Source organism: Colobus angolensis, unplaced genomic scaffold (genome assembly GCF_000951035.1).
Source record: "Colobus angolensis palliatus isolate OR3802 unplaced genomic scaffold, Cang.pa_1.0 Scaffold24, whole genome shotgun sequence".
Lineage (NCBI taxonomy): Eukaryota > Metazoa > Chordata > Mammalia > Primates > Cercopithecidae > Colobus > Colobus angolensis.
Window position 1 is genome coordinate 4,916,532 of NW_012115599.1, and position 24,800 is coordinate 4,941,331.

The following is a 24,800-nucleotide window of genomic DNA, read 5'->3' on the forward strand; positions in this document are numbered from 1 at the left end:
AACTTGCAACTATTCCTTTCACTAGAGCACTTGGAGGCCATTGAAGTGTTGTTAACTGGCCTAATTTCAATATTGTTGTATCTCAGGGAATAGGGAAGCCCAAGGAGAGGGAGAGGGAAACAGATGGGGGAACAGCTGGTTGATGGAGCAGTAAGAATATACACATTTGTCAGTTAAGTTTGCTGTCTTATATGTGTGTGGTTTGTGGCACCCCAAAACAAGGACAGCAGATAGTAACATCAAAGATGACTGATCACAGATCACCATAACAGATATAATAATAATAATGAAGGTTGAAATATTGAGAGAATGACCAAAATGTGACAAGGAGACAGATAATGAGCAGATGCTTTTGGAAAAATTGTTCCAACAGACTTGCTCAAATCATGGTTGCCATGAACCTTCAATTTGTAAAAAACATAGTACCTGCAAAGTGCAATAAAGCATAGTACATAAAGAAATTCTTGCTTTTGCCCACCTTACCCTCAACAGGAGGCAAGTATAAGCATGTTCATTTCTGCTTTGTTTAACTAATGTTGATTGAACACTTACTATGTGCCTGCATTGTTAACCCTTCCAACAGTTCTGTGAAGTGGGGATCATCATTGTATTCACTTTATAGATTAAAAGAACAGAGGCACAGAGAGGTAAGGAACTTGCCTATGGACTCAGACCACATAGTATTATCTCCCAATCAACAGTACAAGAGAATAAACAAATGCCCCACTCCCTCACCATTTGTCTTAATTTCGCCATCAAGCCCTCACACAACTAAAAGAACAGTACCTCAAAATGAAATGAATCCAAGTTCTTTCAAGCACTAAATATCTTAAGACTCTTTCTCCTTGTTGCTTTTAAATTTAGAAAAGGCCTTTAGAACTATGTCTCTTGGTAATGGCAGCCTGTAATCATTCTGCTCCAGGAATCAAGTGATGTCTTCAGAGTATGTCATTTTCCCCTGTGACACTAATAGCAAAACCACACTCTCAACCAAACCAAAGGATGACTGAGAGGGAGAGAGACATGTGGTCTCTTGGTTTCTACTCAGCAGTTGCAGCCAAGTGTTCTTGGCTTCCATTCTACCTCCTCAAGCAATAAGTAAGATACTCAACCTCTTACCCCCATCTGTGAAATGCTGATGCTACCTCTTTACCTCTCTGTGAGGAGTATTTCCAAGCTCCAGTTTCCAAAAGCCCACGAAGATGAAATGTGTAGAGGGTATAGGCTGCCTCGGGGAACTGTTTTCTTAAAGATGTCAGAGGGTTTGAGTGATGAATTGCGTATGCTTGGATTTGTTTTAAGTTTAAAACTGTACATAATAGTAAAATCATGGGAAATCCTACAGTATAGTAATTAAGAATATGAACATTGGGATCGTGCTTTTTGAGTTCAAATTCAGGTTCCTACACTTTCACATTACAGTGGCCATGAGCTTTCTCCGCCTTGATATCCCCATCTTTGATAATACATATAATAAATGCAATTCTCAAAACTACCAAATTAGGTAGATACTATTATTTTCTCTGATTATAGATGAGGAAAGTATACGAGGCTACTGGTATATAATAAGCCCTTAATAAAAGATTATATTTAGATATACACACATACGCATATGTATGTACATACACATATTGGTGGCTTCCATTTGAATATTACACAGACAATCAACAAAATAATACATGCAGAGGCAGTATGTACTGGGTAGCTTTGTAATGTAATAGAAAAATCACTGGGTTTAAACTTTTTAATTTTGCGAGTTAAAAAAGAGGTGCTGCCAGTGGGTATATGAATGAATTTGAGCAAAGAATTCTGTCTCTCTGGGAATCATTTTCCTCAGCAGTAAAATGAGGTCAGTGGGTTGGATAAGATATAATAATTTTTTGACTCATAGTTGTTCTGTTATGCTATGTTTTTTAATCTTGCAAAGTTTGGAAGAAAGGTGAAATTTCCAGTCAAAGATAATGATCTTGGTCTGCATATTTTAACTGTTGCTTCTTTTTCCAAATTTCTGTGGAAATAGCTAACTGGTATAGTAGAGAAAATGTTTCTTCACTGCTGAAAAATAGGCAAGGATGCCAGAAACTTCGAATTTCTGCATGATGTGGAGCTGCTGAGGTCAGAGTGAGGGAAGGACCCACCATCCTGGGACCCTAGAGCACAAGAAGAAAAGCCTGGAGGATGGCAGGGAAGTGAAGGAAGCTAGTTCTTAACACAGTGATCCAGCATCTACACCTGACCATCTTCTTTTAGCTTCAGCTTCCTCTTTGTCTTGGAAAGACTGCTGGGTTTCTACTCTGCCTAAGATAAAATTATGCTACATATAAATGTTCTCATTTTCCTTAGCCTGAGCTCTTAACATTTTCAGCAAGGATCTTGCATGATCTGCTGCAGAACTTTTCCCAAATCCCAGTACTGAAAAGTCCATGTGGTTCCATTTTTAAGTCACTACACTCAGAAAAAGTCTCAGCAGTTGGGAAGAAGAGGACCAGTTTTAGCAATTTGAGAAAATATTCCCCTTTGAAATAAAGTCATATAAAAAATAAGGGAGCACATATAACCGATTCTAATTTATATTTATGTTGAAGATGTACCTTCAACAGCAAAGTCATACACAGGTGGAAAAATTTAGGAACAGGAAAGTATTCATAGGGATGAAAGATATTAATTATCAGTTGAAAAATGCAATGGAAGCAGTGAAAAGTAAGCTGGGTGACTGTGAAAACAGAAAAAAAGCAAAATAAACAACTTAGACTGGTAATTACAGGACCTGAATGAAACATTCTCTCAGACGTCAAAGAAAAATAATAGAAAGATTAAAAAGTTAGACTATAGAGAGATATTGGATAGATTCAAGAATCGAAAGGACAGAAGAAATGTTAATCACAAGAGGCACAGAAGAAAAATGTTTTAAGCTAAAAAAAGTGTATTAAGTCTTCAGATAGAATGGCTCAAGTACTATACAAAGTACTGTACAAAATCAATGAAAGGACTATACCTGGAAATATTCTGCTGATATTTTAAAAAATATGTATGATAAAGAGAAAAGTTCTATAAGCAGCCAGGAAGAGAAAACAGGCTACCCATATAGGAGAGATATATTAAATTGGTATCTCTCCTTTCTAATACATGCAAGTTGACTATGTCTTTAGAAAACGTAGGGGGAAAGATAGTTAAGATACAAGAACTTTATATTCAATGGAAATATTTACCTGGAGGTGAATACAAAAAAATTACCACTTAGTGGTAATAAATAGTGACTTAGAAGTCTTAATATTCACATATTCTTCAGGAAAATCTTACCTAAAAAAAAGACTCAGCAAACTGAGGAATTAAAAATATATAATTAAAATTTAAGTACTGGAAAGGAATTATGTGTGTGAATGTGTGAATGTATTCATATATACTCAATGAAATCAGTAAATCTTAGAGTAAGTTTAAATAATTATTGTTGATACGTTTATAGAATACAATGCAAATATTTTTTAAAAGAAATTCAGCAAGAAGAATCAGTAGATACTTATTCAGTTCTTGTCACTATCAAGGCAAGCAAAATTCATTGGCAACTGTTACTAGGATGCAAATTATACTTTTCAAATCATTGAAAAATTACACAAAAATCAACGAAAGTAAAAAATAAATGAATGAAAAAGATAGCAGGAAATTCAAACAAAATTCAAGTTTAATAATATTAATTTTGGGCAAAGGATATAAAGCCAAAAGCACTAAAGGTGACAAAAAGATTATTTTATATTGATTAGATTACAGGTATGAGCCATTGTGCCAGGCCCATTAGGAGAGCTTTTGATTTAAAATTTTTACACTGAGAGGTCAAAGGAAACAAAGAAAGATATAACTATTTTGATACAGCAAAAGGGTATTTAACATAACAACTATCTCAGATAAAAAAATGTTAATAATCTTGCATTTGAAGAATCCTTCCTTAACAAAGTAGATAAAATTTATGAAGTTAGCATCCAATAAAATGCATAATTGTAAAACCGAACTGGGAATTAAAGTCTGAAAAGTTTAGAATGTAAGAAGATACACAGGAAGATATACTAGCTATAAATATTAGAAAAAAGGATAGAATTAATCACAGATACTACAATCACCTTATTGGAAAACTACTTAAAAATTAATTAGAAAACTATTAGAACTAATAAAATGTTTCATTAAAGTGGTAGTATAAGAGGGTGGGGGTGGTGGCTCACACCTGTAATCCCAGCACTTTGGAAGGCCAAGGTGGGCGGATTATTTGAGGTCAGGAGTTCGAGACCAGCCTGACCAACATGGTAAAACCCCATCTCCACTAAAATGCAAAAATTAGCCTGGTGTGGCGACGTGCACCTGTAATCCCAGCTACTAGGGAGGCTGAGGCAGGAGAATCACTTGAACTCGGGAGGTGGGGGTTGCAGTGAACGGAGATCGCGCCACTGCACTCCAACCTGGGTGACAGAGCAAGACTCCCTCTTAAAAAAATAAAAATAATAAAAGAAATAAATCTACCAAAAACCTGTTGGAAACCTATTGTTTTCCCCAAAACTAATATTTCTGAAGATTTTTTCTTGGCAGGGGATGAGGATGGGGGCTGCATGCATATTCTCTCCTACAGAAAACCCACTGACATGCACATTTTTGTAAATCATTTTATGGAGTTTGATAGAAGCCCATGGATCACAAACTATAGGTTCACCAGTCAAGAGTGAAAATGGCAGCTGGGAGAATACAACAGCAAAGCATTTCTTTCACAGTGGAGGCGAGACTTAAGATGCCTGGGAAAAAAACGTTGACAATTAGACTGCTGAGTTAATCTGTATTTTTCACACAGTTCGAGTGAAAATCCCAGGGATATCTGGGAACATAAAAAATTATTTAAAATGTATGTGGTTGGAAAAATCCAGTAAAGACCAAGGAGATTTTCACCCAAGATTAGAAATGAGGATAGATTGGTCCTCCAGATGTTAAAACTAATTAAAACAATGTGATCCAAGTATAGTAACAGACAGAAAAACAGAACAGAATAGAAAACCCAGTAATAAACCCAAGCCTAGCAAAGAGTTTAACTGTTCAAGTTGCTGGTAAAAGATTATTACACAATGGTGTGGGAAGAACTGGCTAATCAATCGGAGAAAGAAACACTGGACGTTGACCTTGTACCTTACATCATAATAAATTCTAGAAGAAGTACCAATTTAAATAAAAAAGAATAAAAAATACTACAAGGAAAGGTAGTAATAAAAAGAACAATGGCAGCCCAATTACAATTATAAACAGGGGTGCTAAATTTCTAAATAATATTAAAAAACCAGAATTCAGATATACATTGAAAGACTACATCATAAGCAAACGTATACGGAAATACTAGAATAATCCAATATTTAAAAATGTTTTTTATGACATTCACTGCACTAGTAGGTAAAAGAAAAATATCACCATCTTAACAGAAGGCAAAATTGCATTTGATTAAATTGAGCATCTATTTTTTAAATGAATAGTTGAACTTCCTTGATACAGTCCTATTTCCAAATGATGATACATTTGAAGTATTTCAATTAATGTAAGAACAAGACTCTCCTTGGAGTTTCCAGGGACTCATAGGCAGTAGTTAACATCATTTTATTCTAATAGTACTTAAATTGACATTGTACACTCTATTATACTAATGAAGTGACCTGCAAACTTTGTTACAGTCTATCAACTATTTAAACTGATGAAGCCAGGAAATCTCGGAAGAGCAACATGATACAATACAAAGCACAGGAGTTGGACCAAATTTAGAAACCAGAATCAGAATACTAGTTCGGCAGATTACTAGCTATTTGACCTCGGCAGGTTACCTAAACTTTTTGAGCCTCAGTGTCCTTATCTGTAAAACTGAAGTAACAGCAGCCAAGATAGAGTATACTTGCTACTGCCTATATCACCTGCTGATTACAACAGAAAAAGCAACCAAATAGACTGGAAAGTAAACAAAACTGGTGGACTGGGGAGGAAAATTTAAACCTAGAGAAATGACCCACACTGCCATGAGGTCCAGAATTTCCCCCGCCCCCAACTCAAGTAGCTGCAAACTCCCCAGATATGGTGACAGACAAGTTTATAGATTCAAGAAGCTCTGCAAAGTCAAAATAGGGCACCCTGAAAGAAAACCATACCCACACAAATAATCAAACTGCTAAGAACTAAAAAAGAAGAAACTGTGAAAACAGAGAAAAATGACACATTCCATATGTAACAATGATTCAAATGACTGCATAGTTCCTTCCCATTAGAAAATAGAGCAACAATGGTTATATGAGGATAAATAAAAAATGATATATAAAGTGCTTTGCAGATAAAAAGACACAAATCATAGGCATTATTATTCTAATTGGAGTTTCTTTACTATATCTTAACACATTATATTTATTTTCCATTCTATTTTTTCATCTTCTTATAGCTTTACCCTAGGTCTATTTGATCCCAAGAAGTGAATGCAAATACAGTCATTCCTCGGTATAGGCAGAGGATTGGTTCATGATCCCTGAGTATACCAAATCCATGCACTCAAGTCTTGCAGACAGCCCTGCAGAACCTGCATATACTAGAAGTCAGCCCTCCACATATGTGGATTTTGCATCCCGTGAATACCATATTTTTGATCTGCATCTGGTTGAAAAATACCTGTGTACAACTGGACCCATTCCGTTCAAAATGTTGTTCAAGGATCAACCGTATATCTTTGATATTATTTCTTTTGATTTACCCAAAACCTTTTGCTGAAATGAAAGTCTTTGCCAATTCATGTCTTGCTTTTGAACACATTTTTTCTTAATTCTATAATGTCCCTCAAGTATTATACAGGTATCTTAATGGACCCTTTACTGTTTTATAGGGATAGTGTGAAGATCAAGTGAAATAGAAAAATATAAATTCCTGTGACCAAATAAAACACTGCAAGTCATATATTTCAGAAGCAGTACTAGCTTGGAAGATCTGAAAGCCTGATTCTTTTAGCCAGTCTCCTGAGAAAGAGTTTCAGAGAGATCTTGCCCACATTTCTTCCATAGGCTGATGAGGTTGGGGGTGTGTCCATAAACCACGCTGTGCTTTGCCAGCTGACGTAGGCCAAGCAGTCACCACATGAAATCCACACAGCCTTCAGCAAGGCATTTTTGGCTGTTGTTTGATGCCCATTTGACCGATACGAAATGCTGCTTCCAGCAAACCAGGGACTCTACCCTCTGTTTTCTCTTCAGAACAGGAAACTAGCAGTAGTGACGTTAAGTTACACAAAAACTAGATTCCAAGTAGATTTGGAGGATGACTAATCTCAACAAGCATAACAAACCACAATGAGTCTGGAAGACTTGGCATTCTGATAGTGTTTATAAATCCCTGACCCCTCTGCCCCCCGTCAACTTCCCAGAAGCTGTGAGCATTAGCACACAAAGCACCTGCAAGGGATGTGTGAACCTGGTCTCTTGGCCAAACTCCTATGCATGGGGCATGTAAGCCAGCATGAAGCTGTACTAGGAAGCCTTGGGTTGTAGGAGGATGTGAAGAACAGGTGAGAGGGGTGTTTAGCTCCCCATTGCGGAACAAAAAACATCTCTGCATAAAGGATGGCATCATCTAAAGACTGAGCAAGATGAGGAGTCTTGAGATGGCTAGAGACACTTTGTCAGAGCTTCTTAAAATCCTTGGCCAGTATTGAAGGCAAGTCACACTAGGGTCTTGGATTTTGTGATTCTCTGTTGAACAGAAGGCAGCAAGGTAAACTGGAAAGAATGTGGAGCCTGGGTCTGGTCTGGGTTTTGTTTGCTATTCTTGGGAAGGTGATGTGGCCTCAGTTTCTCCTTCTGTTAATAAGGGATCAGAAACTCCTGTTTTTTGAATGGGGTTTTTGTGCATCTCAAATGAAATGCATGCATATAGTAGATCAGGTTGAAGGAGAAACAGAATCTTAAAATTCCTACATGGTACTGAGTACACTTTTTGTTACAGATGGGGAACAAAGCTGTGGAAAAAAAAATAGGGACTAGCTCAAGTTTGCTGACTTCAGCCAGAAAATTTTCCTCTATCTTGTTAGTCCTAAATTCATTTCTATAAGAATGTTAGAGAATAAAGTCTTCCTGCCCTCCCTGTACTGGCCCTTCTTCCTTTTCTTTTTCCAACATTTCCATATGTGAGTCTCCCAATAATCCCACATGTGTCCCCCATGGTGCTTCTCTCATGTGGACCATCTCACTATTTAAAAAGTGTACAATTTCATAAACGGGGGTAAACTATCCTCTCCACTCTCTAGTATACCATCCTAACTGCGAATAAATGACATGAGTCTGTTATTGCTAGTTTTCATATGCAAGTAAAATGTGGCAAAACCTAAAATATTTTTGTTAAGCTGGGTCTACCTAGTTTAACTACTTCTTTGTGTCAACAACATTCTTTTATACTTGATTTAAATTTCCTTTTATTTTGTGGTACCATAAGCCCTCCCTTTCTACTCCGTGCCTGGGTAATTATGAATAATAAATATTTCAAGCTCTTACCTGTCTCACAGTGCACTTATATCTCTGAAACCTTAACCTAAAATAAGTCCAATTTAAATAAAGGAAAATATAGTCCCCCAAGAATATCATTTGCCAACATTTCGCTCCAAGTTAGCAGATGAAGTCAACAATCAAATGTGAGATTTATCTTAATGTAATTTCATCATTTATAAAATTTCACCAATATCAGGACATTCTATCAAAAGTAACTGAAGATTAAACTAGCAGTAGGACCCATGTGCCCATATGTAAGATTAAAAATTTAGGGTAAAAGAAGGAGCTATTAGATTTAAGTGATCAACAGGTCAAGGCTGGCACCAGATCACAAATCTTAGGGATACTTAGGAAGTGACGGACTTTTTAACAATAGGGATAAGAAGTATCCTTACCTGTCTTCTGTCAGTTTCATTAAGGTTGTTCCTCGGGTGGAGAAGACAATAAAGGACATTCTCAACTGTGGGCTGGAAAGGAAAAGAAGCTCTATTAGGACAGACAATAAGACTGTGCATGCCACTCCCTTCAGGCTCCTTCCCTGTCCTTCCCTTTCTATCATGGCTGCCAGAGCTGAAGACCCGTAACCCATAGGGGGCCTCCAAGGCTGGTGCTGCGGGTATTGATTAGCTAGCAGAGGACTTGAAGTGTGGGTCAAAGAGAACACATGCTGGGTCTTCCTGGAGGCTGCTTCTGACCTGATACCATTGCTCAGTGAGTGTGGATTATGAGTAAGAATGATAAACTTCATTGTTGCCCTGTGTTTTGAAGTGCGTCCCAACAAGGGGACAAATCTGTATGTTGTCTATAAAAGGGGATCCTGATAGACAAAATTTGATAATGTTTCCACAGTAGCCTGGTGTATTCTCTAATGATGAGTTGCAGCTTGATGCCATCAGTCATTAACATCATAAAACAAACTCCCTTCGATCTGAAAGTGGGATCACCATCAACTTTTAATTTCTCCTTTGCTTCTCAAGGAGATTATCCTATAAGGAGAGAATGTGCTGACTTGTCATAAGAATATCTATTCCATTTGATAGTTATATTTCTCATTATTAATGAATAAATTGGCATGGTTTTTATATGGCAGTGCTCAGGAGCATTCTCAATGTAAGAGTCACACTCTGGAGACAGAAGCACTCTCACTTGAGGACGAACTTGTTTCTCAGTCTGCAAGATGGACCATCAGACTGCAGTGGATTCAGCAATGAAATGCCATTCTGTGTGTCCAACTTGTTCTTCCGTGATAACATCAATTTATTTCTTCACAATGCAATAACCTCCCACACCTGATCAGGCTCTGAACCTTATGTTCCAGTTCCCCAAGTGTTTCTCAAACCTGCCTCACTTCTTGTATCTTAGCTTAGGATCCTGGCCTCAATCGTCTGACCACTACAATTTCCTAGCTGGTGTCTTGCCTAGGAAGGTTCTTTGCTCCAATACACTCTTCACACTGCTCCCAGAATTATTTTCCTAAAACAAAAATTAGAACCTGTCACTTATCTGCTATAAAATTTCCGATAATTCCTACTGTCTCCCAGATAAAGTCTGCATTTATTACCATGTGCCTGATGTACCTTTGGAAGCCCTTGACATGGTGTTTAATATTTGACAGGAGCTCAGGCAATACCTGGTGAATTGAATATTGGTCCCTAAAACAGATCTCAGTTTTCTGTCCATGACCCCGTGCTGCCTGCGACTACTTCCCCAGCACTGGGGCAGCAGGCCACCATGTCCTAAATAATAACAACAATAATCACAAGGATTATAATAACATAATAGTGGCCAACCTCACTGAGTTCTTACCAAGTGTGAGATAATAGCAATTTGCACGTATGATCTGATTATACTTGAACAACTTTATGAGATTGGTACTAATCCTGACAGTTCGTATCAAACTAATCGTTCCTATTTTCCACAAAAGGAAATTGAGGCCCTGAAAGATGAAACAATTTCCTCAATAGCGGAGACACAGTGGGAGACTGGCATACCTGGGGCTTGAAGTGAACTGTTTTAATTCTAGAGCTTGGGCTCCTAAGTGCCACATTATATACTGCTTCCCTTCTATCAAGTTCAGCTCTGGAAATAATAAATTTGAAATGTGGAAAATAAAGGTCTCCAAGAGGCAAATGGCATATAAGTCTAGGCTAGAGGCATAATTTGGAAGGTCCTCAGCGTACTGATGTGGGCAAAGTTGTTCAGAGAGAGTGTCAGCAGTGAGGAGGGAAGTGAGCCACATACAAAACCAACACCAGTGTGGGAAGGGCTGGCTGAGGCCAGTGAGATGGAAGCAGAACCAGAGCCAGTGGAGGAAAGGGTTTCAAGGAAGGATAAGTCTGGATCCAATGAAACCCCTGCATCCAGTGGACTAAGGGCTGCAAAGTGCTCCTGGATTTTTTCTCTGGATCATCCCTTGGTGAGACCTTGGCGAGCAAGCAGGTGAAGGGTGGGGAGGAGGGCCAGAAAGCAGTGGGTTAAGGAATGAATGAGAAGTAAGGATATGGAGACGGCCAGTCTTTAAAGAAAAGTGAGTGAGAGACTAGTAGAGAAATAGGGTCCCATCTATAGTAAGACAAGATCAAGAGATTCACTGTCATTGCTTTTTTGGGACAAGGGGCAGGAGAGATTAGTTTATGTTTGTAGACTGTGGGGAAGGAGCCAGAGGAAAGGTAGAGAAAAATACAAGACAGAAACAAAGACCTGGAGTAGACAATGGGATAAAATCAGACAAAAATGGAGAGGTTGACCTTACACGGGAGGGATACTTGGATCCCAGAGACTAGATATATATATCTTTTAGGAGTAGATTGGAACTTGAACTCATGTCCACTACTCTCTGGATTCCTGGTGAAGTAGGAGGTGAGGTTCTTTGCTGACAGTGATGGGTGTGAGGTGTAGGTTGAAGGCTTGAGGAAAACAGCAAAGCATAAGAATCATTATTAGAAAAATGACAGAGAGTCAGAATAAAGATAAATAAAAGGACTCAAAATGTCAAAACTCCCACTGAGATTAGAAATGATGTACTTGTACTGGCATCAGCCACTGTTATTGAATGAATTTTGCCCTGCAGTCCCAACTGCCTTAGACTTTTTATTAAAATGAATAAATAAATGAAAATTGCCCACTCACTCACTTATTTAAAAATACTGACTGAGCATGTACTATGTGTCTGGCACTGTTATGGGCACTCGGGCTGTGACTGTCAACAGACTACAGCCCAGCCTCTGCCTCGTGGAGTCTGGGTGATGGTAAGATCTTGGCTCCACATTTTGAGGGGCTCCATGGCCAAGTAGGGATAGCGGAGACAACCAGAGAAGGGTGCCTTGTCTGGATTAAGCTATGTCAACCTTCCCGGTCCTCAGTTTCTTCATCTAGAAACCAAGGGAATTGGATTAAGGGTTCTCTTAATCCCCTTCCTTGCCACTGCCCACAATTTTCTAAGATTCTAAGATAGTGAAGAGTCTGGGATTGCTAAGGCAACTGAGAAAGATGTGTGCCCACTCTAAACCAGGTGCTGGACCAGTGGGCTCGCACATATTTTCTCTTATAAGCCTCTTATATAAACTAGGGTTCAGCCAAGGTTGGTGAATTGCTATGGTTGCACAATGGAACTTAGATTCAAACTCACATATGCCTGACTTCAAAGCCTATTCCACTAGACTCCTCCACTTCAGAGGGAACAGAAGCCCAGAAGAGCAAATTAGAGACAGAGCAGATACTGTGAAGGGTGTGGAGGCCGACTTGCTTTATATCACTCCAAAGGACCAATGGCTGTGAGTGAAGAAAGGACATCTTGGCTTAATGACAAAAAGACTTATGAAAACTGGAATTGTCCAACTATTGGACTTTTGCCTCAAAAGGCAGTGAGTTTTCACCAGAGCTATTCAAGTAGAGAGTTACACAACGCCTCCTAGGATAGGCTGGAAAGTCTCATTCCTTTTAATTCCTAGTTTCTATGATCCTTTCAAACATTTTCTAACACCACCCATGTATTTGTTTCTCTCCTTTTCCTGTACTTTTTCTACCTTCTGTCCTCTCAGCATCTGTTTTTTCCCTATCATCTGGGTTTAGATGCTTCCTGCTGTAGCTTCCAATTTTTGGTATAACAGACAAGCCACCTCCTAATCATTTCCCTCCAATTAGGCAGGTAGGTATGTGTTGAGGTCAGTAACCGAATTTGAGGGGAACATGCGTGTCACCACCCAGGGCTTAGAGCATAACCTGTATTCTGAGACAAAGAACCTTACTCAAAGAAGAACTTTATGGTCATGCCTATCAACTGGAAGACTCTATGGAGGCCATCAGCATGAAGTGGAGCTGTGTTAGAATTTATGATGATCAGACCAATTTTACCAAAGACTTTGACAACTTGCTTCAAGCACTCTATGAAAGCTGTTACTGTTGTGTTATCCCTTGGAGGCTGCACACAGCAGGGTGAAGTGACCTCACTTCCTTACTACTAAGTCCAAGACTCCCATGATATTTGCAGTGACTTTGTTCAAAACTGCATTGTCTTGCCTGGGAAAGTGATGTTGAAAACGCTCAGAGGATTCTACCTGATAGTACACACAGCTAGAGTGACCAATGATCACATTTTGCTCAGGACTAAGGAGGGTTCCCCTTAGGATGTGAGACTTTCAGTGCTAAAACTGGGAAAGTTCTGGGCACACTGGGATGAACTGTTCATCCTACACGCTGTACACCCTACACGTGAGTCCAGCTAAAATGTGCCAATTGCTGCTGCATGATGCAGTGTGCAAGAAAAATGTTAAAGGTAATAAGAATAGGCTATTCAACAGAGAAGGGAGAATGCTAAATATTTTTGGTCTTATAACCAGATCCGGCTCCTCCCAAAAACATAAAGCCAAATGTTACTCTAAAACGTGGCAAAGATGAAAACAAAGTAAACAGTCTCTGGTCCAAGATCTGAGAGCCCACCTTAGTCAAAAACATCCCTGAAGTATTCAGTAATTAATAGAATAGCAAACATGGACTGAGTAGTTCTCATGACAGAGAACTACAAGTGAAGAAAATGCATAGTGTTTCTCACCTGATGAATTTATGAGCCAACTGTTCCACAAAGTAATAGATTTCATTCCAGTGGTGCAGCACACTTCCTGATCTAGGAAAACAAAAGCAGGTGTTGCGTGACTCAGGTGTTTATTTGTCTTTACCTTGTATTATTTATCTTCACATTCTGTTATTTTACATTTGACCTCCCCAATAACTGGACTCGTTACTTGAAACTTCTGTAACTTTGGAAATTATTTGAAAGGCTGTTAGGGTTCTTTAAAATGTTGTAAAAGAACTCCCCTCACTCTACCTCGCACTGTCCCACCCCAAATTCACACACTCAAACCCTGAAGAACAACAACAGCAACAATAAACACTGGGCCCAAAGAGATTTACAAGTGAGTTTCGCATCTTCGAGAAACAGCTATTTTTGTGCTATTAAGTTATTTCTCTGATTAGTGAAGAAAAACTATTCTAATCCATTTAAATGAAATTAGCACACACGATAAACACATCCCTTCCCCAAAGGGTCCAACTTCATTTGTAAATATAGATGCAAAATCTCCAAATCATATTAATGAAATGAATCCAGCCGGAATCCAAAAGAATAATAATTAATTAGTAAAGTTTATTTCAGGAAGGTAGTGATAGTTGAACACTTAAGGAAATCTAATTTAGTCATACTAATAAACAAAAGAAGAATGACACAGCTTTTTGTTATACAGAAAAGGAATCCTCTTAGTGACAAAAGAGGGAAATTTCCCTAGGACATATGGAATCACAGGATTTTAGATTTGGAAAGTGGCTTCTTTATTTCCCAAGTTTGACTTCTGTTTCACTGGTACCATTTTCTACTGCTTCAATCAGCTTATATTTTCCATAGTGCTCATATTCAGTTTGCTGCAGTGGCTCTAATTAGTTTTTTTTTATTTGAACCCACTCTTTTTAGTAGCTGTGATGCCTCCTCCCTTTCACTTAAGGATCAGTTTCAGGCGAGCTCTACATTTCTGCTTGCCATTCTAATGACTGTTGAGGTTAGAGTTTGCTCTTTCTACTCTGATATTTTGTACTGCATCTTCCACTGATTTCTGATTATTTTTATTTGCTATGCACTCATTTACAATTTTAACATCCAGAGAGCTACTTGTTGCTGTTTTTCCTTTGTTTCAAACTATTTTATAGAGAGTTAAGAGAACTTTTTGCCTTCCTTTTTATGGAATGATATTCACAAGAATTCTCATTCTGATTGGGTATATTCCATTTCCAGGAGGACAATTTATTTTTCTTTGTCCAGAAATGATACATCTGTCTGACCTGAATAAAAGTGGTACCATATGTTCTGGCCATACCATTAGATACTCTGTGTCATAAGGATGTCTCACTTTCCTCAGATTAATGCAGAACTTCAATTCTAGAGAATGTACATAGGCACCTTTTACAGTGATAGTCGTTGTTCCACGGTTAGAGAAAAAAATTATAAATCCACCAGCACACAATTTCTATGAACATATTCACACACACAGTCTTATTTCTTTAAAAAATGTGAAAATAAGTTAACATTTGCTCATTTTATGTGGGGAACTCATGGGTGTTCATTATATTACCCTTTGTTCTTTTTTGAAGAACACAGATTGTTCTAGAATCTTATAATGGGTACTATAAAAAGGGCCAATTGAGATGATATCTGGCATAACCAGAGGCAGGAAGATTATACTGGGGATTTGATATTTCTTATTAACTATTAAAAATAACATCACATAGCACTATTCTAGCTGCCTAAGGTGCAGAGATGGCTAAGAAATGGTGCTTTCCCCTCAAGAACTCAGAGTTGAGTGAGGAAGACAGAAGAATTAACATGTAACCTGTCATGAAAAGTACTGCAGCTGAGGACTGTGCATTTGGAAAAAAGAAAAGGGAATGGCTCTCTGTGCCAGTGCAGGCTGTGAAGGGGGGTGGTTTTTAATCCCATTCTTCAAGGACAATTAGAAACTTGTAAGGAAGACAAGGGGAGCAAGATCATCCTTGGTGTAAAACACAGAAGTTGGGGAAGAGCAAGTGGTTTCATGGTGCAGCACCATGCAGCCTGCAGAGGGGAGGTGAGGAGCTGGGGAGATGGGGAAGTGATCTGGAAGGAGTGTGCCAGGGTCCCCTCCTGTCAAAAGCACCCCTTTGTCTATTCTGCTCACTCAGCCTTTATACATACTCCATACTGCTTGGGATACTCATTGTCCACAGTGGCAAGCAACTCTTCATTCAAGACTCAGGTGAGTGGGCGCGGTGACTCACGCCTGTAATCCCAGCACTTTGGGAGGCCGAGGCAGGCAAATCACGAGGTCAGGAGTTCAAGATCAGCCTGGCCAACATGGCAAAACCCCGTCTCTACTAAAAATACAAAAATTAGCCAGGCATAGTGGCACATGCCTGTAATACCAGCTACTCAGGAGGCTGAGGCAGGAGAATCGCTTGAACCTGGGAAGCTGAGGTTGCAGTGAGCTGAGATCGCACCATTGCACTCCAGCCTGGGCAACAAGAGAGAAACTCCATCTCAAAAAACAAAAAAACAAACAAACTCAGGTTGGTCTCTCCCTGTTGCTTTTAACCAACACAGACACGACTCACTACACCTGCCTTATGCTCTCAGGGCCACCGTGTCCACCTCTCTGTCAGCATCCCCTGATACTGGGTGGCAATCGGCCTTAAAGAAATTTCCCTCCTGAGCATTACCTGTTTATTGAATGAAAGAAAGAAGAGCACAAAGAGGAAAAGCCTCTATTGCTCACGGAAGCTTCCTGATCTTTTGCCAACTGATCCTCACCTATTCTGCCTCGGCTTGGATAAATAGCCTGGGTTTGGGACTCAGATGGCTCTCACCAATTCCCGTGACTTACGTGAACTAAGAAGCCTTCCCAGATGGGTCACTGTCTAGGGCATAGCTCCTTGGTGACTGGGCCCACGTGATCATCAGTAGATCTCCAAGCTGAATGGCAGCTGAAGTCTCCCATGAGCTCACCAGAACTGCACATCCTAGCCCTGGGCTTAAAGCTTTAGAAATCTTTCATAAAGACCTGGCCATCCTCCTGGACAGGGTTCACTTGTATACTTCAAGTTACACAGACTGGTCTAAGGTACCATCCTTCAGCCATGGGGTGGATGCTCTGGCCCTGGGGGTCCTGGGTGGTGATCTGGCAGAGATGGCCCAATGCTGTTCAGGTGCCTCCGAAGATATGCCACATGACTGGCTATAAGCCATTGGCCAATCCAGAATTCTACAACCCCTTTCCACTAGAATCAAGAGATTTCCTTGAAGACTGGCCATTAGTGGCCACTTCTGAAATGCAATGCTGTGTTTTGGTGCATACAACCAGGAAAATTAATCTTTGAAATTCTGGTTACTGAGGGAGTAGGGTGAGATATCTAATGATTAGAGAGAATCTCCAAACCTCCTTTATCCCATGTCCAATTTCCTCATTGGTAGAGAATTTCTGCTGGGAGGAATTTATACTGGGAAGATGGTTAATGGGTACAAAAAAAAAATAGAAAGAACGAATAAGACCTAGTATTTGATAGCACAAGAGGGTCGACTATAGTCAATAATAATAAATAATAATTTAATTGTACATTTAAGCATAACTTAAAAAGTGTAATTGGATTGTTTGTTACACAGAGGATAAATGCTTGAGGGGATAGATACCCAATTTTACATGATGTGCTTATTTCACACTGCATGCCTGTATCAAAACAGGCATACATACACATGCATGTATCAAAACACCTCATGTACCCTATAAATATATACATCCACTATGTACCCACAGAAATAAAAAATAAAATCAGGAAATTATACTGGGAGGAGAAGCAATGTGTTGGTGACATAGGAACTTGAACTAGAATTGGGAAACTATTATTGACTCACTGTTTAAGAAGCAAGAGTTTGAAGTAAATCCTTTTTGAGTTACTATTTCCTTATTCTCAAAGAGTGGCCCTATTTCACAGCCACAAATTAATTTGCATTCCTTTACTTATTAAAGAGGGTCACTCAATGATAATTCACACTTTCAGCTTTCTTAAAACATGTCATTTTCACTATACTTCTATCTGACTGATGTAAAGTTTATACAGTTTTGATGTTCACCTGATTTGTTGATGCCAGATATAGGGAAAGATCCAAAATATATCCTTGGGTGTTGAGAAAAGTCTACATCCATAAAAAACTCTTGCTAATGGGCAAAAGCTGAATTTTCTGAAGAAGAAAATAAAATGAGAGCTTTAAGACAAAACTGGAGGCAAGGAAGCATTGACAGGCTTGCTCCTCTGCTAACAGCTGCCCTGTCGCTGCTGGAGTTTGTCACTTCATATATATAAGTGATCATTCTTTACACAATTATGTAAGCCTTGACCAAAATATACACCCTTTGAGCCACACTGGAGATGTACATAACTTGCCTCCTCAAATATCAAAGGTAAAAACACAACCTTCTAAGATTCTAGGAACCAAACTGGGTTTGTCTTCTCTGGGTTACCCTGGGATTCCGAGGGGCCTCAGCTACTAACGGAAAAAGGGAGTAAAGGGTTATCTCGATCTGCACCTCGGACTCCTTCTACTCTTTATTTCTGAAACGTCTTAACCCACACATGCGGGCATTGTCCTATCCCAAGATCAAACCAACTCTTGGAAAAATAAAGAGGCCTATGTCCGCTGCTTGTAGTTTCAGCATGGCAGCGAGCTTGTTGGGGGTACTGATTATATTTCTTTAACCCAAATCCCCAGTGGCAGGAGGTTTACCTGTCTGGTACTACAGTCCTCTCCCCTGCCTCACCACCACCCACCGATCCCAGCTGACTTCCTATGCATGGCCACTGGGACCTCAACCAGATCCCTACCCTGCCCCCCGCTGCCCTCTCCCACAGGGATGAATTTGCTGGGTCTATGACTCAGTTTAGACTTTCTGTTGAAACATGTATGTCTCATCCGCACTTGGCCTTCTAACTGATCTTCTGGTGTGGAAACTGCCCTAGTGGCTACTGCCAGAATAATTGACTCAGGGTAGTTCAGACCCTGGGCTTCCTCTCAATCCTGAAGACCTAAGTGGACTCCCGGTCACAACCAGGTGTTGGCTGGGGGAAATGGCAGAAAGTGGATCCAATTCCAGTTTCTTTCCACCCCACAATGTGTAGAACATGCCATTTATCATGTCAGTCTCTTTATGAGTCAATGATCTTAAACTCTGGCTATGGCATCCTGATACCATCTTCAGATAGTATGGCCCACCCAGCCATTATCACCAAAGTTGCAGTTGGAAATTAAAACCTTCTAAGCCCAAATATAAATAGTACTAGAAAATGTTCCACTGGACTCTGTTGTAGATTTTTTTTTCCAGAATTGTCTTTAACACGTAACTGCTGGGCAAACTATAGTCACAGAGAGCTGCAGTGACACGTACGTGCTAGAAATCAGAGGATATAGAAAGTCTCTAATTTTGACTCCATTAAATCCTAACTCAAATGCAGTTCTAGCCCTTGAAGGCTATCATAGGTCAGCTTGGTCTCAGGATGACACAGAGGCTCCAGGCCCCTTCTTGGGATTTTGTGTCTCTGTTTCACTGCACAAATCTCAGCAGAATTTGGAATTCAAGTAGCCTCCCGGGAATTCTGCTTGAAGACAGTCTTACAGAGTTCTGTGCTTGAAGATTCTTTCAATACACTTGGGTCCACTCAAAACCAGAGTCAATGCCCTCCCACACTATCATCTGACTTGGCCTTGGAGAAGGGCTCGCCAGACCATGGGGAGGGAAAGCCACCAGTCTTCACTACTAGTCCCAGAAGGTTGCTGCTGAAAGCAGTTCCAGAGTGTCTTACTTATTTTTGTTTTTCTATGCTCTCTCTTGTGTTTGGAACATGATAAGAAGTCAAGAAATTTTTGTGACATTGCACTCACTGTGTGTTCCCAGTGCAGGATTCTGCATGGAACTTGACACTGCCCTCAGATTATTGTTCAATTACTTCCAAGGGCCTAATATGCAAAGAGTAGAAGCAAAATAAGAACTCCAAATCTCATTCTAACTTGTTTTCTGAAGTGCATTCTTTTCTGTTTATGTGAGTTTCCAAACCTCCCTGTGGTTAAGCTCCTTAGAAAACACAGGCTCTTTCCATTAGCCACACATACAACCAGTCAGAAAGAATCGAGTTGGCCAAACTGAGTTTAAATTACCTTCCCTTCTTTTGAACACAGATTAGAATAGAATAAAAGGGAAAAAGAAAGTTTGCAGTTGGAACCATCACCAAGAAGTCTTCTAATCCTGGAAGAGCAGAGCAGCTCTAAGGATGGAAATTATAAAACTGCCAATTTCTACTTGTCCTTAGCCCCACCCAGTTGAAGTCACTGATGTCCTCAGCGACCCACTTGGGTCCCCTGCCAATCCTGGAAGGATACAGATATGTTTGGCAGCTTCAGGCACATGTAAGTGGGACTCACACTTAGTTCTGCTGTCAAAGACCCTGCGTTCATTTGCTGTTGTGCTCCCTCCCCAGCTTCTTCCAAGGAAAAGAGTGCACTTCAGAAAACAAGTCAGAATGAGATTTGGAGTTCTTATTTTGCTTCTACTCTTTGCATATTAGACCCTTGGAAGTAACTGAACAATAATCTGAGGTCAATGCCTTCCTCTTCTTCCTCCTAGCCTTGCCCTCTCCTCTGACTGCTTGGAGTCTTAAATCTGGCCCAGGCCTTCAGGCTTTGTCCTCCTATTACTGTTTCGAGTCACAGCCATGCCTCCCTCTTGCTCAAAAAGCTTGACCTTGACCTTGCCTCCACTCCAACTTCATTAGACACTGATACAGACCCAAACCTAGTCACTGAACACTGTACTTTGAGTTGGGGACACCCACCCTGCTCCTGTCTGTGTCGCAGGGACCCTAGCACAGGGTGCCCAGCGCCACTCGACTGACTTGTGATAGAATGTCCCATTAGTATATCTAACTGATGCCTATGGACAGAATGGAACTTATTAGTGATTTGGGAAAGCAATTTCATGGGACATTGCCAACATTAAAAAAATAGAATAGAATAAAATATAAATACCAGAATATACTGCATACAGTAACAAAAGAATGTAATGTGTAACTTTTGTTCAATTACACATAAGTATTGTATATGTACTGTGTCAAGATGTAAAATGTATTTTTCTTGTGGATCATGATCAAAAAGGTATTACGGCAAAATATGTACTCCTTTCAATTCCACTCTGCCTTTTCAACAGGCACATGCACACACACACACAACACATGTACACCAGGAGAACCCTAAAAACATTTTCTAGTATCAACTGTTGGTACTTTTGGTGCAGATTCAACACAAAAGCACTGTTATTAAGAATACAGACAATGGGTTAGTAACCCAAAAGGTATTTCCCATAATTGAAATGCACAGCTGCGGCTCCGTTTCTCACACTCGCCAGATTCACAGAGATGAAGCCACAGTAGCCACTTTGCATCCCCCAGAAAGATCAAAGGGGGATGGGTCAACATCATCGAGTGAGAGTGGCTGCGGATGATGTCACTTGGGAGGAAGTGACTCAGAATGAGGGCACCAAAGGAGAGGGTTTACAAATATTGTATCACAAAAGCAGCAGGTCCATTGTTGGAAATTTTGCGGGGGTGGGTAGCCAGGAGGGAAAGACAAACAAAAGGAAGAAAATAAAAATCACCCATTATCCCACAGCTCAGAGAGAGCCATTGCCTTCACTGCAGTGATTCTACTTTCAGACTTCCCCAAGCATCTTCACTTTGTGTATTTACAGGTTATGGTCTCTGCTCTTTTCACTTAATGTCATTATGGTTATGAAAAAATTTTTATTTCATTCACTAATCCTTCCCAGCATCACTTGTAACATCTGCATTTTTTCCACTTTATAACTTGTATAATTATAACTTTATAATAGGTATAATTCCTTTTTGTACATTGAGTTGCTTCTATTTTTTCACATTACAAAATAATTCTGATGAATAATTTTTAACAATATCTTTACATACATAATGGGGGTAATATTTTGAATTTTTTACTGTACTTTTCTCTTTAGCAACTGCACAGAAAGTGACCCAACACACCCTGGTCAGCTGGAGACATCCATCTGGCAGGAGCCACTGGAGCAGTGGGGGATTCTGTTTTTCCAGCAGTGATGCAGAAAGGGGGAAAAAGTTAACATTTGAAATTCAAAATATGATTTTTGCAGCAAGACAACTGGTTTGGAAGCAAGACTTTGTCAAAGAGAGATTTTCTAAATTCCTTTAGCAGTTAAAGAACCAAACTTGGAGGATTAAGATCACAATATAAGGAGGACATAATTTCCTCTTGTGTCATTTGGGAAGAAATCCATGCCTTAGGGTAGGCAGTACAGCAGAGGGACAGAAAGCTCTTTGCTATCTGAGGATTATGAAAAGAAAAGAGAGAGGGAGGGACAGATGCTAAGAATGAGGGGTTCATGTTTGGCTCTCCAGGAGCCAATTACCCTATAGACTGTCCCCACATCAAAGTAATTAGACTGTGCAGTGAGGGTAGGCAGAGGAAGGACAAACTGATTTCATTATTGTTTTAATTTGGATGTATTTAACTATAAGCCATAATTTTTTCACATTTATGATTCATTTTTCTTTGTATCAACTAAGATAAGTTATATAACTTGCAGAACCTGGGGTAAAATGAAAATGCAGTGTCTCTTGTTCAAAACTTATGAAATTCGCCGGGCGTGGTGGCTCAAGCCTGTAATCCCAGCACTTTGGGAGGCCGAGACGGGCGGATCACGAGGTCAGGAGATCCAGACCATCCTGGCTAACACGGTGAAACCCCGTCTCTACTAAAAAAAATACAAAAAACTAGCCGGGCGAGGTGGCGGGCGCCTGTAGTCCCAGCCACTCGGGAGGGTGAGGCAGGAGAATGGCCTAAACCCGGGAGGCCGAGCTTCCAGTGAGCTGAGATCCGGCCACTGCACTCCAGCCTGGGCGACAGAGCGAGACTCCATCTCAAAAAAAAAATAAAAACAAAACTTATGAAATTCAAGATGGCAAGATGGCCCTTAAACCAAGGGCCAGGCCCTTTGAAATGAGAGGCCCTGGGTGACTGACTGACCAGGTCCCATGCCCATGAAGCTGACCCTAGTCTCAATATTCTTGGCCCATTTTATATTCAGTTGCAAATGTTTTCTTAGTCCAGGGGTGGGCAAGCTTTTTCTGTGAAGGGCCAGACAGTAAATATTCAGGCTCTGGGGGCCATGTGGTCTCCGTGGCAACTACTCAACTCTGCTTTTCGTAGCACAAAAGCAGCTATTGATGGTACATGAACAAAGTGAATGTGGCTGAACTACAATAAAATTTTATTTACAAAAACAGGCTGCAGGCCATAGTTTGCCAACCTATGTCCCAGACAATCACTTTCTTTCAGACTTGTTTTTTTCTAAATTTCTATATTCACTGTCATGTCTTTCTCATGACAAGATGATATACAAATCTGTATTTTTTTTCCTGATAGCTGAAGTTTTGGTGTACTTTGCTATTCATTTCCTGTTATTTATTGCTGATAATGCAGACTGGAAAAATTGTGCCTTGGGAGATATATGGAGGCATTCTTTGTGACCTAATAAATATTTCATGGGCATTTGAAAGGAAAGTTTATTCTCTGTAGGGTATAGGGTTCAAAATATATTTATTAAATCAACCTCATTAATGATGATTTATATCCCCTATATCCTTGAATGCTTAAATATTCAGAGATGTCTTTCAGATTCTGTTGAGATATGGTTTTCATCTTCAGCCGTCAAAAAAATTGGAGTTACCATAAACATTTCTCAAATATTGAAGCCCTGTTGCATTCCTAGGATAAATTTTACTTGGTCTTAGGATATTATTCTTTTACTATACTGTTAGTTTTCTAAAAAAAGTATTTAATTTAAAATTTAAAGTTTTTATTCAGAAGTTGGTGGGAAGTTTTGTGTATGAAGGTATTATATTTGGTAGATACGGATGTTAGATATATGCTAGCTTCATAAAGTGAATTGAGAAACTGATTTTTTCCTGCTGTCTGTATGCGTTTAACACTAGTATTGAAATTTTCTGTTCCTTGGAAGATGTGACAGAACTTTCTATGAAACCAACTGGTCCAAAATCTAAGGACTTTTTCATAGAAACAAATCCATCTCCTTCAAATACCCAGATTCTACTGGTGAGGGAAAGGCAACATTTGAAAGACCGAGCTTTTTACCTAAAGAGATTTTTAAAAATCACCACAATGGACTATTATCACAACTTGGGTTCAAAATTTATGGATTTCCCTCCCTCCTGCTACCCAGAAGGTAGACTTAGAAGGAAGAAAAGAGGAGTTTGGGAGCTAAGAATAAACTGCACCTTCTTGCATATGTAAATGTAATATGAGTGATTTTTGCTACCATGCATAAAAATTTTCATTTTTCATTTTCTCTGTTGACAATCCATTCTTTCAGTTTTATATTTTGCTGCAAAGTCTCACTGATAGCCTTATTATAACTTCTTAACTTTTCTAGAACCATTCCTTCTGTTTCTTTTATGCCATGTCTTTTTCTTAAACATTTTTTCAGATATATTTTCCATTTTGATGTCAATATTTTCAGGTAACTTTTTCAGTAACTAAGTAATACAATTTTAAAATGTGTATCATTTTAAAGCCTGGCTAAGGAATTTTAAAATCACATTTCACTCAAGACCTTATAACTATTGAGCTTTTTTTGAACACTTAGTGTTGTAGAGTAAAAAAACTAATGCGTCTGAATCTCACTTTCTTTTTTGTTGAGCCTATTTTTTTTTCTTTGTTGGAAGAATGTAGACTTTTCTATTCTTACATTTTAAGAAACTATTGAAGATTGTACGAATTGTAGACCATTTTAAAAAACTAATTAGGCTGAGTATTTTACCTAAATCTTCCAAATCTAAAGACTCCAATCTTTCTGCAGCTCAGGAAAATTATCTTCCTTTTATTATTATTTTTTATTGTATCTTTTTCCCCAGAATTCTTATTTTGTGTGTATGTGTGTGTGTGTGTGTGTGTGTGTGTATATACACACACGATATTAGATATCCTGGACCTAGTCTTTGTATTACTTTTCTCTTTTCTCATTATTTTATTTTATTTTATTTATTTATTTATCTTTTTTGAGACGGAGTCTCACTCTGTCGCCCGGGCTGGAGTGCAGTGGCCTGATCTCAGCTCACTGCAAGCTCCGCCTCCCGGGTTCACACCATTCT

The 24,800-nt window shown here is 39.4% G+C and overlaps 1 protein-coding gene across 3 annotated transcripts in view; it reads right to left on the reverse strand.

The window, feature by feature from the left end:
* ANTXR1 (anthrax toxin receptor 1) overlaps window positions 1-24,800 on the reverse strand; it is a 179,812-nt gene that overhangs the window by 138,673 nt on the left and 16,339 nt on the right. For all 3 annotated transcript variants that reach the window (XM_011945260.1, XM_011945261.1, XM_011945262.1), the window contains exons 2-3: window positions 13,576-13,647; window positions 8,921-8,992 (exon numbers count right to left, since the gene is read on the reverse strand). In XM_011945260.1, coding sequence (XP_011800650.1) covers window positions 8,921-8,992; window positions 13,576-13,647 — 144 coding nt within the window. The remainder of the gene's footprint in view (window positions 1-8,920; window positions 8,993-13,575; window positions 13,648-24,800) is intronic.